We start from the raw sequence: 18,759 nt of genomic DNA, 5'->3' as shown, positions 1-18,759 counted from the left end.
TCGGTCACGGATATCCGCGAGAATATTCTTCGTTGATCGTTTAAATTAAACGGCGCAGCCTTTATGCTGCGGAGATTTTCGTTCTTTTTTCCGTTGGCAGGCCTAATGAGCTACAGCTGGGTCGATTCAGCGGAGCAAAGGAAACCAAGACGACCGACAAAAACGACAGACACGGTTTCGATAATCGCGGCACTCGGAAACTCGGTCACCGGGTATAGGAGCAAGCTTCTTCACGGGACAAGGGCTCGCAACGTTTGAAATTCGCGCCGCGACCTTGCACGTCGTTTCGCCTGCAAACGCACAAGATACTCTTGACCTTTTCGAGCCGCGAAGGGCCTGAATTTCACCTCTCTCTCTCTCTCTCTCTCTCTCTCTCTCTCGAGAACGGATCCTTTGCTCTCGAACTTCTTTCAGTCGATCGTTGAAACAAGAATTCAGTTCGCTTGAATATGCTCCAACCCATGCTTCACCAACTACAACCTGGTACAGCGACTTTTTTATTTGATTTCCTAAGATGGAGCTAGGTCGAACGAGAGAGACTTGACTATTTGGTAGGTCGATGCTTTGTTTCAGTTAAATGTCACAAGAACGACGAGATTTACGTTTATCAGAGATATTTGAATTAATTCGATTAAGAGATTTCCAACTTTTTGAATATTTATTAATTATTAAATTATTGTACGAGGGAATATGGAAACCCATATTTGGTCACAATTAAAACTTCTTGAAAATTCATCGGAATTCTCTATGAATGCTTTTAATTTTTGCACCCGAACTTTCAAGTTTCTCAAACTGGACGCATACTCGTACATACAAAGAAAGTGGTCCACGAAAAATGAATAGTTTTGTTACAATCATACTATTATTATACAGATTTCCTATTTCCCCTTAACAAGTGAGTATTTCTATCATTAACTTCTTAACTAGATCTCTTCATCAAAAACTTCTACGATTGCGAAATTCAAAATTAGTTGTACAATAATAATACTTTCCGAGATTCAGTGAAAGACACCAGTCCACCAATTCACGTTCTCTCAGAGATTACCTTTTGCGCGATTATCTTTTAATTTTTCCATCAACCTGCATCGCATGAAAGAATCAGTGCGCGTTTCAACGCGACCCACCGCTGGCGATCACCGATGATCGTCTGCCGATCGGCTCAGTCCGACTGCGACTAGAAAACAGGAGAACTTACACATTCGACGCATTTTCTTGGAGAAATCGGACGAGAATATCCGCAAATCGCGGCGAAGCCCCTAGCGAGGGCTTTCAATATGTGCCAGCAATGTCGAGGTGCGCGATCGTACGTGGCAGATCTACACCAAGCACCGTGAGCAGACACGTCTACCTCGTAGCTCACTTCCACGAGAACATTATTATTCTGCGGTTGTCGACGACGGATACCTTAAATCTGGCATGTCAAACACGCGGTTTTGCAAGCGATGAAAAGCCGCTCTCTCTGGAGAGAAACGGAGAACAGCGGTGTCTTTTATCGTCGCTCGAAGCGCCGCGCGATTTCACGCGGATCGTTGTGTTTCGACGTGTTCGAGGAACGTCTATATGATTTGCCACTCTGTTGAGCGTCTTGTTTGTAGATAGCGAGAAATAGTTTGGAAGTGAACGATAGTAGATATACGGGAATTCCTGGGAAAGTGTTAAGATTGATTTTGTGTCTTGGCAGTTGATTCTTGGAAGCTTCGATCCTCTGATAGTATAATAAAAATGACGATAAATTCAGCATGAAGAATTTGGAAAATAATTGTTTCTCTACCTTTAAGATTTATTGTACGAAATGCATACTTTGTCAAACTCTTATACGTCCTAAATATTAATAATCATTGCGTTATGATGACATTTAAGATGTGAACTTTATAATGCTACATCTAGTGATTTACCTGAATCTTTCTCGTGTTACGAAAAACAGCCGAGAAAATCGTCGGCTTACTGGGATAGAGAGATATTAGAATAAATTTTGCTACGAAAATTACTTGACCACCGAAACGGAACGAATAAATTCTAGTTTCAATATCTTGCAATTACTCGTTACCATCGTGAAGTCTAAAGAAGTAATAGCTCATATAGTTTCAAAACCTTGTTCTTTCAACTAATTGTGATTTTCGATTATTTCGCACGTTTGATCGAGCGAATCGATGATGTAACTCGTCTCCCTGGAGCCAGTTCGTTAAAAAACAAACGTCATTTGTTTATTGATGCCAAATCGACAATGGTACTCGACATGATGATATCCATTGTGGAATTGTGCCGCGTATGTTTGGCGTTCAAACATCGTCGTGAAACGAACAATTCGACCCCGAAAGTGCTCTGTTTTCCGATTTATGTATCACGTATGAATCGAATAACGCTATTGACAATCGCGACTCACCCTTTGATTGCCTTCTCTTTGTATTTCTTAATCGCGGCAAACCCTTAGTTCTGCAAACGCTAGATCCAAAACGGAATGCTGTAGATTTTACAGAAAAGCGGAAGAAGAGATTTATGTCTCGTTTGAGCATCTTAAAAATTCCTAACTATTAAGATACTTCAAATATGAAAGATATTTCTAATTCCTATTTCTGCTATGCATCAAATAATTCAAATCGGTTGGAGTACTTTCATTATTGGAAAACTATCGAGCCTGGAAAATTCTGATCCCCCCAAAATGCCTTCAACGGAGCTGCAATTCTCGAATGAAACTGGAGTTGCCACTTTGAGAGAAGGATAGAAAGACGGAATACCCGGCTAGCCACTACAACAGTGCTTTACGTGTCTCGATTCTCGTACTGTTTCTCGTGTATGCACGCCTGCTCGGTATGTGACAGAGTGAATTCGATAAGAAACAAATTTCGAATTCCCTGTGGTGGATTCGGTTCTTCTCCGAGCGAGGAGACAGCTTTGAGAGATACGATCAGCCGTGAGGATTCGAACTTCTCTGACAAAGAAGATACTTACGTAATACTTTGTATATACGTGTGCGTTTATCTATAAATATGTGATCGATTTTTATACGATTATCGTGCATTTTTAAATATACTTTATAACATATTTTAAATGTCATTCGAAAATTAACTAGCATTACGATGAGGCTTTTATAACACTTTTATGGCGTGTCAATACGCAACACGTGCGTCTCGTTAAAGAAACAGTCGAGCAGCGGCGTCATGAAAGTCACCACCGATGAAATTATTTTTCGTTCGTAATTACTTTTTAATTAACCACTCGAAAATTGATCGATACACGGACGAGCTAGTTACATGTGAATTAGTTTCCTTTGCAACGTAGTACCGATATAAACCAACGTTTAATTAATCACCACATTATTGCGTGGTAATAACGCGTACAGTTTACTGTAAACCAAGAACGAGCTTGCGTTTGCTTGATGTCTTGCTGTTCCCGTACAATCAACCGTCACCATAGAATCGTCGCTGACCAAATTGAAAAACGAAAAAGAAGAGGAAAAAAAGAAGAGTGGGAGAAGACAGAAAAGAGGAAAATGAAACGGTTGATTGTTCGTATTTGATAGCTCCAAATGGCCATTTCGTGTGCGGGGAAACAACGACGCCTCTTATATCATCGGCGCGAGGACGGAATTGCGCGGCGAATTCGTAAAGTGGCCGAACGGAAGAGTGGCGTCATCCGGCTCGTCGTGACATTTGACTGTTCTATTATTCCGGGGCGTGATTGGTCGTCGTTTCGCGCTGCGTGCAAACTGTTTGCCGTTGCTGGATCCGGATCAAGGCCGATTAATCGGCGAACAAACGTCTCGTTAGAATGCAATGCAGCGATGTGGTTGGAACACGGTGATGTTGGTTGTGGAAAAATCGCCAGGAAGGTAGAATGATAGAATGATGGGAACTATGTTCAACCTTACATAATATTAACATTGGATACAATTCCTGCAATTTCTATTTTTCTCTCTACGTGCGATGGTAAACAAAATGATAAATTTATCTCGGAATTTCTTCAATCGAAGTAAAAGCAAACCTCAGAACACGAATGAAATACGAAAATGAAATATAATGGTAACAATAACTTGTTCTATTAGCTGATGTAAGACATAGAATATAAAGTGAAACATGTCATTGTTACATTAGAATACAAAATAAGATATACCATAATGTAACGCGGTATGCCGACAGGCGCAGCAGGTCAGATGAGGTGTGACATGTCAGCGTGTTACATAGCACAGTCCAGGTGTTAAATAATGTACGTCACAGGAGTGTCTCGTGTGAGATTGTCAAGGATAGATTTCGTGATGTAACGTTGACTATCTGATGAGTCCTTACATAATCGTAAAGTTTCAGAAACTGAAATAAATAATATCTGATTTTGGATGTAGATGGCTAATAATTTATGGTGATACTAGGATGGCTAATCGAACGAAAAAGGCAGATTTTAGCGGGAAGATGTTCGAATTAACGCGAAATAGAATTTTTTGATAATATTTCGATTATTATCGATTGAAATGATGTAATTAACGTGTTCGATCGGGGACACAGCTGCTCGGAAATAACAAACGTCGCCGTAGAGAGAATCGCACCGCTCGCGACTCCGCATTCGCCGAATGTCAAATTAACGAACCGATTCAGGCGACAACCGCTTAATCAGACGTGCATTTATGCCGCGAGTCTGTTTAATTACGATCTCCAACGCGGTACAGAGCAACGCTATTACAACCACTCAATGGGAATAAGCGCGATGTAATTTTCAACCGTGGCTTCCTCAAAATTCCATCTGGCTGTATTTGAATCGAATGCTATTCTTGCTATTCGCAACCAATTGTTACGGGTTAGATGAATCGTAATATAAACATTGATATTCTGATTATGTTATTGAGAACATAATGGATAGGTTACCAATTACAATCGCTCTAGATCGAATTTTCCTGTTATCAAGCCACTCCACGAGTAGTTTTAGTTTACATATCTAATCCTTGAAATTATATAACATTATCCAAATGAACTTCTTACATTATAATATTTTGAGAGTGAACGAAATCTTTATTCATAAAAATATGAATTTTCACAAAAATTCGTAGTTTACTCGTGCCTGTTACGAATATACTTAAGCTCTCCGCTCAACTTGTGATATAACACACTCTTTCAGCGATTCCACCTTGGCTAAACCTTAACCACGTTCAAGAACGCTACGTGTGCGTCAAAAACTCGACGATCTCTGTCCAATGACCCATAACAAGACCATCCAGACCGAACACAGAAACGAAACAGCGGATCACGACCCGTTTCCGGTAAACAAGCGATATCGCGAACTGCGGCGCGGCATCAGCGCCGGCCGATCAGCCGAGGATAGTAATCAGGACGCGAGGATAAATCACGATCGTTGATTACATATTTCAAAACGCGATCGAAAACCGGTTGATCTACGGCAGAACCTCGTCTACGTCTTTTTCACGGAACGTTACGATCCGTGCTATGGATCGTACGAACACACGATGAAATTTATCCTGGAAATTTTGTTCGAATTCTGACACAGTTTCGTCGCTCCGCCAGCAAACCTCCGTTACACTTCGAATTCCGCGCTCGCGCTATTCTCAATGGAACGTTAGAAATCGAAAATTCTCCTAGCATCGATCGTATCGCCACCGCTTCGGAACCTTTGTATTCAAATTACAGAGTTGGCTCGCGATCGATAGATGACTACGTTAGGATATCGCCACGAAATTGTTTCCGCGCGCGAACCGTGTGTCGTGTCTAGTTCCTGAGGAAGATCGGTTACCCGGGAACGTTATTGATGCGCTCTCGGTCGAGTATTGGTTGCGTGTTGATTTAGGAAGCAATTATGGGTGAGAAATGTGGATATGTTCGGTTTGGTTAGCTGTCGGTTGGATAGAGTTTGGCAAGGAATGTCAATTTCGACGAACAGGTGAAAAAGAACTGAAAGATTTGCAGAAAGAAGGTGGCTACTCCAACATTTAAATTGTAGTTATTGGAAGAAAAAGAAAGGTGCAGGTTTCATGTTCAAAAGTGTATAAGTTTGTTGCTACAAGCATTAGTCGACTATGTTTCAAAAAGTCGTCTGATTTTCATAGATTTTGAGATGGACATCGTTAGTTTTCTCAAATCAATGAAAAGTGGAACTGCCTTCTTATTGATGACTGCTTCAATTTTGAATTTCGTATAGAATGTTGTTTAGTTTAGTATATTTGGCGTAGAATATTGGATTTGATTGTTTATATTCTTGTGGATAGGATCGTTTGAGTAATATGTGAATGGACCAATTTTGGACTATCAAATACCTATGCTGCAATAATTCTATTCATCTTTGTTTATTACAATCTGTAGATAGGGAAACGTGTATTCGTATACGTGAAGTTGCAAAGATATGCCTATCTGTTACGATTAAAATACATTTTTCCTACCATTTTTCCAAGTCTCGAAATAAGCTCTTGCGAACGGTATTACAAGAGCTAGATGAATGAAATACGAGGTATACGTATACGTATATGTATTTATAGGTCGTACGTCATCGTCGTGAATCATATGCAAACACGTTCGATGACAGGATTCCAACGCCCAGTAGAAACAGACATTTATAGGCGGACGGATGTTAGAAGATTGGGCGTGAGAAATGTAATTATTAAGCATTTCGTTACGGTCAAATTACATTTATATACTAACGCTGCATTATTATCAGAGTGACTAGAAGCAAGAGACGTGTGTTACGCTCAAAGAATAACTGTTGTGCAAGATTTCACTATGCATAGGTTACGACATGTAGGTTGGTCGCTGGTAATCTACGGTAAATATTAGTTAATTGGCAATACTTGTTAATATATTTTTCAAAGAAGATTGTTGCAGAACTAACGAAAGGATAAAATATGATCATTATTTATTTATGATACAACTTATCGTTTTCTACAGTTCTGCTTTAATCCTCGCGTGATATGGAATCTCCGCCTATAATCACGATGCTTTTAGTGGTAATTTACAGCTTAAATTTCCATATGTTCATATTTAATAATATTACCATATTTATATCGCATAACATTTTACTTTCCATAAGAGATATATCCATAATTATGCAATTCGTACGTATTACAATGAACGAAAAAAACATTTTATCGTATGGCGCTAAGAACCTGATCGCTAGAAAGCAGGAACTCTTCAAATTTATCAGATCTTCGGATAAAGTAACACGAGTGAACAGAGTAAATATCAACTCACAAAGAGTAATATACTCACTACATTATAAGAAGACATGTCTGAAAGCTCTAAAATATGGAGAATTTGCCATAAAGTTTCCGAAGAAAAGATCGAGTGAAACTCTACATAATATACCATCCAAGAGCCATCAGCCAAAGCATCAATCTTCGAGCACAAATCGGATCATCTTTCAATTCTTAAAAATTCGGTATCCGAGAGTTTTTAGTTGGCTTTCCTGTGCAGTCACGTTAATAGCGTGTTCGCGAAGCGATCAGGGTGGGAAGCAAGTGGATAGAGACGGTAAAGGAAAATCGGGAGAAAAAGGAGCCGCGATTGGCATTCGTGAAATTGTTTTTGCATGGTTTTTGCGCGTGGATAGCAATGCGCTTTGCGGTAAGTGTCGACGGAACGAGATACGGAACTCCTATTGGCTGAGTGCTCCGGGGAACGATTCGTTTCCCCGTTCGTACCCTCGAGCTCGTGATAAATCGCGATGGCGGCCAATAACGGCGAAGCTGGTTCTTACGTTCCCTTTGCCGGAGGATCGTTCGTTCTTCGGAGACCGCGAGCCAGCCAAGGATTCTGGATTTCGAACAAGATCTTATTGTACGACGCGAAACGATCTCGTGGCAAACAATGCGCCACATTCTAATTCTACTTCGTGAAGGGAGAAGAATAATAGTCGCGATAAACTGATGCATATTTGACTCCTTTGTAATCACTGACAGAGAATGGTGTTTTTGAAGTAGATAAGGTTGCAATATAGATAAAGCACTGGGCATATTTGTCGAAGGTCGCACCAAATGATAGAAGAAATACGTATTCCTTGGAGGAAGAGAGGAATATTTGGAGGTAGAATTATATTTTCGGAATTGAAAACAATGGAATTTGCATCAATCGTGAATATTTACTACGCAACGATTGAACATAAATTTTAAACAAACTACGATTGGCATTGTAGAATGAGGATACAGCAGCGATAGGTAGGTAACGAACTTGGAAAACGGTATCTCCGGTAATATGGTAAAGGAATCTCGCTTTCGGAATAGGGAACGAATGGGCGTCGACATTTCGAATGCATCTAGGATGAACGCGTATACTGGTGACACGGACTAAGGCGAGCGACAGCAATTCGGAGGAAACAGCTATTAGTCAATCAAAGCGCGGCACGACACGTAGACGTAATGCGCGACGGCCGGTAGGAGTAGGAGAAGAGGCGGAGAGCAACGGAGACGAGAGCCAGGAAGCGCGTTAATGGTTCTCATTCTCTTGCGAAATGCAACGAGCATTCACAGCCACCTCGACGCCCGTCGATGGCGCCTCACCTGCATATCAATGCACCTTCCCGGGCTGTTCATTTGCATGCTCGACCTCCCTCTCTCTCTTTCTCTCCGGTCGAACGAAGACGATGTCTGCCACCTTCCGTGATAGTCGACATACTTCTTGCTGGATACGTTCGAGGGAGCAGACACTCTCTTTCGAAGGATTTCCTAACGACAAAGCCGACGATCCATTCGTTGTCCTTCGTAGTAGCGCGATAGACGACCAACGAATGGAAGAAGAGGAAACACGCTGGTTTAACATTGAATTTAAATGGCCGCCGAAAGAGAGGAAGCACGTGTGTACACAGGTTAGCCCGGGACAAACACCGACACAGTCGACTCTCTCTGTGTTCTGGGATACCCTTTCGCTTTCTCGCTTTCATGTTCCTCCCATAGTTCTCTACCATTTCTCTTCTCACGTTCCAGACGACGGAAATCCGGAAAACAGTTGCGACTAGAACGACCACGCCCGTTCGTCGTCGACTCGAATTGGCTACGCCGAGCCGAGGAAATTAATTAGATGGAATTTCGCCAGGAAAAGCCTGTTTGCTATCGCTTTGGCTCCGGGAGGAGAACGGACCGGAAGAGCTACACACCATTGGCCGTCGAAGACCCAAACACTGTGATTTCCAAGATTATAGTTCGTTGTTTAAAGCCATTTTCTGATCGATATCTTGAGACGATATTACATTTCAGTGGTTTGTAGTAGGAAGGATATAATCGAGCAATTAAAATAGCTCTCCAAGGTAGTAATTACTTGTACAGTTCTGTCTCAACGACAAATTCTTAAGCATCTGTCCTTCCCAAACATCTCTTCGTTTTACTTAATAAAATTAACGGTTCGACATTTCCAATTCTATAGCTCGTAATGTTCATCGCAATATAACCTTCACGTTATTCGTCCGATCTCTTTCAACGCTCTCGTATCCTATTATTATATACGAAGTTCGCGCACCGTTAAATCGAGAAACAGACAAAAATATTCTAAAACTTATTTCCGGCCATTAACTTTCAAGATTAAGTGGAATTCCGTTCGAGAGGTACTCGTGAAAATCGCGATCCCTAGTTACAGCCAAGACACGATAACGTGGGGCTAGAGTAGAGCCATGAATGGCCTGGAGCGACCAATTGATTTCAGGCGGACTATAGCCAGCGTAGTAGTCGTCTTGCCGAGCGGCTGTGGTCCCAACGTTGAAAGGCTCGCGGAAACAGCCTACGAGACTCGCGATACCAGTTCCGTTGATTCTTTGTTAAAAGACTTCCGGGTTGGTTTGGAGAATTCGGCGATGGTGGCCGATCCTCGTAAACAGAGAACGAAACGTCGCTTTAATTCCGACGAATCTCTTAACGAAGAAAAGATGGTCGTAGGAGGCTTTCTTTCGGTACACTTCGGTTACCACCTTCACGACTTTCGTTCGAGGTTTTCCAGCTCTTTTCGTCCCTCGATCCTCCTCTATCTACTCAGCCTTTCTTTCGGGGTCCTTGTCAGCTTTATTTCCGCGCGGAAAAACGTCGAGGATAATGCAGAACAGCATCGCCTGACCGAGTATGATTCGATCTTCCGGGCTACTCGTTTTCAACTTGGCTACCTTGATTTTTCCTCGAAAGGTTCGTCTCATAGCATCGTAGCCGTCTTTCTTCAAAAAAATGCTCGCTCGCCCGTGTTCACGCTAGAATTTTGCCACTTCGTCAAGTGGAACGAACGAAACAAGTTATTATCCTCTTATATTCCGTCTATGCCTTTTTGCTCTTCTTAATGCGACGCGTTCAAGCTACGTTCCTTGTACGCTGAGGATTTCTCGCGATTACAGCGACATGAAAATTTGTCCCTTTAATCCTTTGTCGCGAGATTCGTGGCAAGGTTTACAGGTTAAACGCGAAAAATACGGGTTTTTACGAAACTCGTTATACGTCTTTTCACGTTACATGAAAAGCCTTTTTACGTTATACGAAAGCCTAAGAAAATGTCTTTTACGTTCTACATACACTCCCGTTCAAAAGTTTCCAGATATTATCTATACTAGCTTCAAAATTGGAAACATTAAGTACGTAGTAAAGCCATTAAAAAATAATATTTATAGGACGAAGGAAACATACGTATAGGCTACAAATATATCATCGTCTTCATCGAAACGTAAATGCAATTTGAAATTCATAAGCTACACTGAATACTATAGAAAACGTCCTAAGCGGTCTGAATAAAAATGTATAGAATTAATAAGGGATAAAATATATAAAAAGAATAATTTATTCCATTAATATCTACGATAAATTCTACATTTTAATGTTTCCATAATTCTGTAAATATTTTTCTGCGAATGGGAAGAGGTAACACGTAATAACCATATTCGACCACATTTCAAGCACGTACTATACGTTTCAGAAAAACACCAGTATCTCGTTAAGAAGTTGGCGAGTCCTCGCACGAGCACGGCCGGCCCTGCGAGAAGTCGATTTCCAAAGTTGGAACGTACGTTACATCCATAAATCCAAATAAGAATTATTTATAGAAGTCGGCGGATCCGGTTACCAGAGATGCTCCGGAGACCGAACTTTCTTCGACAAGCTGACAAACTTGATGTCCGCGGTTATATCCCGCCGGTTTGCCTAGGATATTATTTTTCGAATTGCAAACTGACCAACATGTTCCGCACGAGGCGAAACTTTGAATCGAGTTTGAAACTGAATAAACGTTAAAGGTATCAAGAACAATCGCACGGAGAAGCATGAAAAGTAGCAAGAACACCGTGCTGGAAAATTCTTCGTTTCCTTTACATTTCCCTGCGTGTTCTTTTTTCTTATGAAGAATTTTTCTAAGAAAAGAGTAAATTACACTTTTGTAGAAAGTTGCACGGATCGAATCCAATTATCATAAAATCTTTCAGCAGAGGATATCTTTCGCAAATGAAAGTATTTTATAGAAGATAATTCGATAATCGTAATATTAATAAAAAATGTATAAAAATAGTAACATGCAAAGCTCGGATTAAAAACAGTCGATGTGTAAAAATCATCTGTACGTAAACAGATTTTGATTTCTTTCCCAGGAAATCGAAGTCTTCCTTCTTATATCTTTACGTGTTTATGCATCATATGACAAATTTCGTTCTCTTTCATCTTCCATCGACAAGGAAGTTCTCGAAATTACGACCCGTTCAACTCGATACGAAGACGAACTTCGGTGACTTCTAGTTAGCTTCCGAAGATTTCCAATCACGAAAGAGGGCCTTCTAACAGTTGACAAAAAAAAAAAAAACCAAGAAAGTCTACTACTGCTTCTTGCTTGAAATTTTCTCCTTATATACACATCGTACACAGCGTAAAACGGAGTTTGTCGATCTTCTGCCGCTCTCTTTGATTAGACAACTTTGTGGGTAACTCTTTCCACGACGTGAGCAAACAACTTAACTGTAAGGCAATCAAAATTGTCACCTGAGTGTTCCCGGCTCCATTATAGAATCCATAAATCTAAGTGCTTAAACGTCTCGTAAAAATGGAAGTATCAGATTCTGTTAAATAGACGTGTCCTCGGACGAGTTTTTCTGAAAGGTTTTTGATAAATATTTCATTACGTACAAAAAGAAAGAGGGACACAATGAAGCTTCTACAATAAAATTTCGTTGGAAATACGTCAGATATTAAAGGTAATTCAGAATTCTCCATTGACACTTAAGTAGGCAACCTCCATGCTGCAGATTACCGAGTTTAATATTTAAAACCTTTGCAGCAAAATTCAACATAAAAATACCCAGAGGGTGAGCATAAGGAATAAAAAGATTGTTAAAAGAAAAAAGAAATATAGAAATGGTTGCTTACACTAGAGTTAAGTGGCAAAAAGAGTTTCGCATTTAACGTTCAGCTCAAAAGCTTCCAAGATCCATCATCATTCATTATAAAAGAAATATTAAGAATAATTTTGCAGTTTCGTAAAAGGAACACCTAGATGATTCTCCGCTATCATAATTTATGATCAAGTACGACGAAGAATAAAATTCCCGATCGTGCATATTGACTAAATTAACGTAAGTGACAAAGAACTCGGTAGAGAAACAAACAGCTATCAGTTAGAACAAACAAGAAGAAGATGAAACAAGGTAAAGAGAAGTTGTTGGAAGGGAATTAATAAATGAATTCGAGGAGGAAGGAGTGGTCGACTGGGCGTTTCTTTTCATGGCAGGCATGATTTCCGAAGGAAGGGAGTTTGGGACGAGTCTGAAAGGATCAAAGTTGGTCGGGATCCAATTCACGGTCCGAGAGGCTTCTGCCCCTCTCCTCGCCCCAAAAGACTTTTCAATCCGTGGAAAAATAGCAAAAACAAATTTATTTTCATGAAAATGTTTTCCAACTGATCCCGCTTCTTGTTTTCGTCCTTTTTACACTCTTTTTTCGCTCTCGCGTCTCTCGATCGGTGGAAAAAAGAGGAAGGGCACCGGAGATTGAGACGAAGAGAAGGAATAAAATCACGCGAGAAAGATCGACGTTCCTTCCGGCGGCGACTCGTTCCGGAAGAGCAATCGCCTCGCTAGTACTCGCGCCGTCGCTGCCCCCCCGCTGGCGTCGCTTAATTACGAGAGACCGTTCATCTCAGGCACCAGCATGCCAGATATTTCAAAGTTCCCTCGGACAGAAGGTTGCCAGAAAAACGATTTCACTGCATCCTGATACGTAGCACGGTAGAGAGCACTCTCTTGCTTATTACTCGAACGCAAAAACGGGAAAAAATTTAGAAGGAACGACGTCGTGTCTTGGAGCAAGGAAAAATGAGCTGAGAACGTTTACGGGGATGTTTACGGTGCTCCAGAGAAATCTGGTCACCTCTGTTTGATATCTTTATTCTTGTATTAATCTTTATTAATTCTCTACATTATGATATATTCGTTGCAATATCATTTGCATTAATTTCATGAATTTTGTAAATATCTTCGTTATATAAATTTCGACGAACGAAACGTTTGAAAATCGATATGCATACAATCGTAAGAATCCATATACATATTTAATTGCTGTGACGTATGTATTCGTCAGAGTAGTTCATCCGAACCCATCCAGCAACTGTGACCATTATCTTAGAAGAGGAACAATTATTGATCAAACGGTTCATCGGAGCATCACCTTATCCGTCAGACAAAACGTCGATCAACTGTACAGTAACGTGCAAGCCAAATAGCTGGAATTACTTTCGATTCCGCTGAGTAGCGGTTGCTTTCGAGCCTTCATCGGCTCGAGGTACGTGTCGCGGAGTATCCGAGGATGCTGTTCTTGCTTTCAACGAGCGATACCTCCACGCGAAACGAGTCATTCGACGCGATGGAAATAAAACGAAGGGTCTCCGAGGATGAAGTCTACGTTATATCGAATCTTTTTCATCCTCGCATACCGAGCCCCGATACGACACTACATGGAATAATTGATAATATCGGGATGGATATACAGAGAATTAGTTAATCGTTTTAATTTTATCGAAGGTTCGATGGCTGCTTATTACCAGTCCCTAATTAAACATATTCCTTTCGTTTTTTTCTAAATTAAACACAGTGCACAACTCGGTCTACCTTTCACCAAGTGGAAAATAAATTTCCATTATAAATTCTGAGGCGATTGATCGACGGGAGAGGGAAAAACGTAATCGAGGAAGTAATTTAATCGTTCGGGGATTTTTCAACCGTGGTTAACTCGCCAAGGATATATTATTTTCAGGCACGTAGAACGCGTTCTCCATTTAGAGCGAAGTAACCGGTGTCTCAGCGTATCAAGGAAGATAAACCGACCGGCGATTTCCCAAGGGATAAAAATTCAAATGACTTTATAGAATGATTACTTCCATTACCTCTACGCTGAAGGGTGTCTTTCATCGTCGGAAGTGGCCCCGGCCAAGGGTGTACTTATGTAACGACGTCATTTGTGAGCGAACGGACGGCCATGAATCTCCTAACACCTGACGCAACGCGGGTCAGCGTTCCTACTCGTTTTGCCTCGATTCCTTTCGCTGTTTTTATTTAAGTGACTATCCATCCTGACAGTGGTCCGCCGCTTCTATCTATCGTCCTCAATTTGTTTCCTCCATGACGCAGACCAACGTTTCGCTACGCGTTTCGAGATAGAACTCTCTTATCGAACCTACCACCTTTTTTACAGTAATCAACCCCGTTTCCCCGAGAAGTGGGAGATAAGTCTTTGGTTTCATAGGAAAATGAAGTCAGAATTTACGTTCTCGTTTTTTTTCAAAATATATTTATTTATGATATTAAAGAAATATTGACCGTAAAAATATTACGGCTTCTTATGCTGATGAGCTGAATTGCCTATTTCAGACTTATAACGTATCTTTTAGAGAGAAGCAGTTTTAAAGTGTAGCATGTTATCAATCTGTCCCATGTTACCAAAATTGTCTTTTTATTTGATTTTGGAGCTAAATACGTGCTTCTTTTTTCATATTTAAAAAAAATGTTTTAAATATTGCTCGCCGTGCTACTAAAATATTGATAATATTAAAATATTATTTGCTGTAATAAGTCTGAACAAATAGAAAACGTTAAACAAACGTTTCGATTTCGATATTACTCGAGTACGCTAACATCGTAATTCTGTACACTGTTGATCTTCGGGTGATCTGTACCGCTCAACATTCCAGCTACGAATTATCCTGGTCCGGATGCGACGTCACACTCGCGGGTTACCGCATTGGACTAGTACGATTTAATGCAGCTTACCTATCCACATCCGTAAACATTTACGCCAACTGAAATTATTGGTTTGCCGATTCGGTCAGTCTGCAACGCTCAAACCCACTGTATACACATTGTATCCGATGTTACGTAACGTTCGCGTGTACTGCCTTACGTCTCTCTTTGCAGCGGGAAAAATTCAATTACCAAGCGAAACAACAGGGAAAGGTCGGGATTCCATCGTCCATCGTTATTGACTGAGAAAACGAATCTTTCTGTATTCTATCGCAATTCACTCAATCATTGCTTTGTTTGTTAATTCTTTGCATGTAGATGTTCAGCGCTAATACAATAACTTGCCAACTAATAATAGTGGTAAATTGATAACTTGCAGGGTACGAGTTATAATATAGGGTCCGTAATATTTGATAGCAAAATTTCATTTGATTTATTACCAAAATTATTACTGTTATACAAGAAAAATTATTCGCACTGTTACTCGGCGTATTGTAAGCGACTTGTAAAATTTCGCTAATGATATTCTGTAAGTCTGAGTTTCCCAAATTTTAAAGGAACATTTTTAGAAACAATGTTTGTAATTGTCGTTATTCTATGCATTTGTATTTATGGAAAAGCATGGTTTCGAAGTGGTTCGTATCCAACTCTTCCATTCCAAATATAACTAATCTCACTGATCTTTCATTTCACGTGATCCTTCGCGAGACAGGGGGCAAAGGTCCAACTACGCTAATCGAAACGAAAAACCAGCCAGTATTTTCGCGCCAACACGTTAATACGGAATTAACACGACCGATCGCGCCCATCTGGATCTCGTTTTCAGTGCAAACGAGAGGTAAACCGGGCGCTAATTGAATTTCAATTCGATGCACAGCGACACTGATACACGCGATAAAACAGTCTCGGATCTTCCATTCTGATAAATACACGTGCGAGAGGGAGATGGTGAGTGGCGATGGTAATAAGGAGGAAAAGGGGTATCTATATCGAATACGCGCAAAGGAACGTCGCGAATTCCTCTTTGGCGTCGGAGAAGTTTTACGTCGAAGGCATCCAAGCCCGACTACCCTTTTGCTCGGCTGCCAGCTTATGTAGACTATTCGAGTGGCTGACAAAGTCGAATTCGACGCCAGCAATCGGAGAAACAATTTTCTCGGCTGCTAGCCCTCGGTTGCAAGGCAAAGGAAACGGCTACTTCGCCGATGGGAAATAAACGTAAAAGTTCGGGCTTTGTGACGCGCAAACTCGCCTGCTCCAGTGCCTGTGTGATTTACACGCGAAAGGATGCCTTCACAGATACTTCGGCCAAGCCTTCTATCTTCTGTTTTACACCTTTGTTTCGAATAAGATGATGCTCACGCTCTACAAGCGAATGTCTCTCTAAAGGGAGTCTTAAGTTGCGTATCTAAATTATTTTTGCTACTATGGAAGATAGGAAGGAAAAAAAGATTAATCCGTTAACGATCAAACAATGGCTTGTTATAATATTAAACATATTTTAAGTTTTTTAAATTTGATGAAATTGTAAGATCTACGTGGCGGAAATAATGATGTGATTTTCTAGAATTCCCTTTTATAGCAGTAATGTTAAAAGGCAGCATTTGGTAAACTGTAAATTGATCGAAAAAATTGTAAATAAAATATCGCTTTAAGGTAATATTAGCCTGCAGAAATTAGCCTTCGGAAAAAGAATAAAGAATTATTCTTTGAAACATCGTGAACGAGTGGAATATGCAATATTTCAGCAAATCTTGTATTTCTACAAGTAATTTTACTAATTGATCGATCTGGATATTATTTTCTCAGTGTATTATTTTTAAAAGTATCGACGTTATTCGTAAATTACTTCGTTCAGTGGAACGTCGAAATCAGTTTGTACGTCGACTAGCCGTACCGATAGTTCAACTAACCAGCTTTATTTTAATTGTGATCACGAATCAATCGTCATCTTATCGTGTATCAATTTCTTCGTTTGAACGAGTAATATCTCATATCTCGTCGATGCCGCGTTATCATCAGAAATATCAGATAAAATAAGTGTGACTTGTATAAAATTTAACAAAGAATCAAACCTTTAAACAAATAGGTTTCCGAGTGTACGTTACGTTTATTGCCTCGTCAAAGTGCGGTCGAATACCAGTTCCGCTAAACTTCAACAGAGAAAACAGAAAAGATAGGTATAAAAGTAAAATCAATCGACGTTATTAAGCGACGAAAATCGTAACTGCTTTTAGATTGATTTTATTGGCGACGACTGTGTTTGCGCGATACAATCCCGGTAACAATCCAATTAGTATTATATTTCCCGATGTACTTTTCAATTGTGAAGATTTCACCGGTGTCTCGATTGAATTCCAATTTCGTCCTCCTTCAACGTCCTCGTCGACTTTTCCTCTTGTAAAAGCAATCGACCATGTTACGAAGATCGTTTCCGTGACTGTAAATATATTTTCAATCTACTGTATTTTTTCACGATCATTTTACGCCATTGAAGCGACTGAATTTATTATTAGATTGATACATCGATTGTCTTGTGGCAATTATGCGAGACAAATGAATAAAAGCCGAGAAACTAGAGAGGAGGATACAGTACGATGTGACACCGATAGAATATGATTTCCGTCTGTGTAGGCTGTTCTATTAAAATTGATGATACGTTCAAACTGCTTATTGTTCGATGATATATTTGAGACAATCGGTTTATGATACCAATCTTTTATTATTATTAAGATAAGATCATTAAGTTGGAGGAATTGTGGGAAAAATTAATGAAATTTTAATAAAAAAAATCTCTGTACGTTTTTAAATATTAAGAAATTAAATGTCGTTAATACCATAAAGAAACATTTGTAAAAATGTTCTGTAGATAAATACAAGACGTATGTATCGTTTCCCGTATGTATTTATGTCGTTCTTAGAAAAAGATACACACAAGCTATTTTCTCGCCGAGCCTTCTAAATGCATCCTAATAACACGATGCAATCGAACTTTTATTTGCGACGTTTCAAGAACAACTGCTGGCCAAGGATTTCGTTTTAATTGAATTTTTATCTGGAAATCCTTTTCCTACCGTTTCTGTCTTGGCGCTATTTCAATGATATACCGAGCTTCGCCTCTTCTATCTGGCGAACAGTATCGTGGCTCCTCGTGTTTCAGTTTGTTAAATGGAAAACGCGAAAAAACATAGTCGATTCAGGTTGGTAACGCACGACATTCCGTGCGCAGGCTTATCTTACTCGATCATCGATCGCTTTGGATTAGTATACAGCGATAATTTAATGGAGAAACAGCAGCGTGGCTGCTGGGTGCTAGAAAAAGAGTTACTTTAATTCGATAATGTATGTCGGATATGTCGGCCCGCCGTGAAATTAACTGCAGTTCGCGATTTAACGAGTCAAGGAAATAATTTATAATTCGAGTAGTTGACTGAGTATTAGCCGATTTTAATCCGTTTTGGGCTCATCAGGAAATGAGAAATTTAATGTACTCTGGTCACGATGTATTGCAATAAGTGGAAATATGTGTGTATGTGTATCGATGAGTCGTAATTGAAAGACAAAGTATAACGAAAATATGTAGTTAAAAAGATAGAA

At 40.0% G+C, this 18,759-nt stretch overlaps 2 protein-coding genes across 14 annotated transcripts in view; one reads left to right on the top strand and one right to left on the bottom strand.

Moving 5' to 3' along the window:
- LOC122568651 (fat-like cadherin-related tumor suppressor homolog) overlaps positions 1-18,759 on the bottom strand; it is a 496,717-nt gene that overhangs the window by 282,480 nt on the left and 195,478 nt on the right. The gene's annotated exons all lie outside the window — the stretch shown is intronic.
- Positions 6,573-9,352, top strand: LOC122568653. 2 transcript variants are annotated; one of them, XM_043728632.1, is made up of 4 exons: positions 6,573-6,756; positions 6,816-8,143; positions 8,210-8,790; positions 8,909-9,352. In XM_043728632.1, exon 2 carries the CDS (start codon positions 6,902-6,904, stop codon positions 7,823-7,825), a length of 924 nt encoding a protein of 307 aa, XP_043584567.1. In that variant the 5' UTR covers positions 6,573-6,756; positions 6,816-6,901; the 3' UTR covers positions 7,826-8,143; positions 8,210-8,790; positions 8,909-9,352. The 2 variants fall into 2 exon arrangements, with proteins under 2 accessions (XP_043584567.1, XP_043584566.1); XM_043728631.1 differs by lacking the exon at positions 6,573-6,756 and having other exon boundaries at positions 6,763-8,143.

This window comes from Bombus pyrosoma, linkage group LG6 (assembly GCF_014825855.1).
Source record: "Bombus pyrosoma isolate SC7728 linkage group LG6, ASM1482585v1, whole genome shotgun sequence".
Taxonomy (NCBI): domain Eukaryota; kingdom Metazoa; phylum Arthropoda; class Insecta; order Hymenoptera; family Apidae; genus Bombus; species Bombus pyrosoma.
The sequence above is the reverse complement of the archived record's forward strand: the minus strand, read 5'-3'. Positions and strand labels throughout refer to the sequence as shown.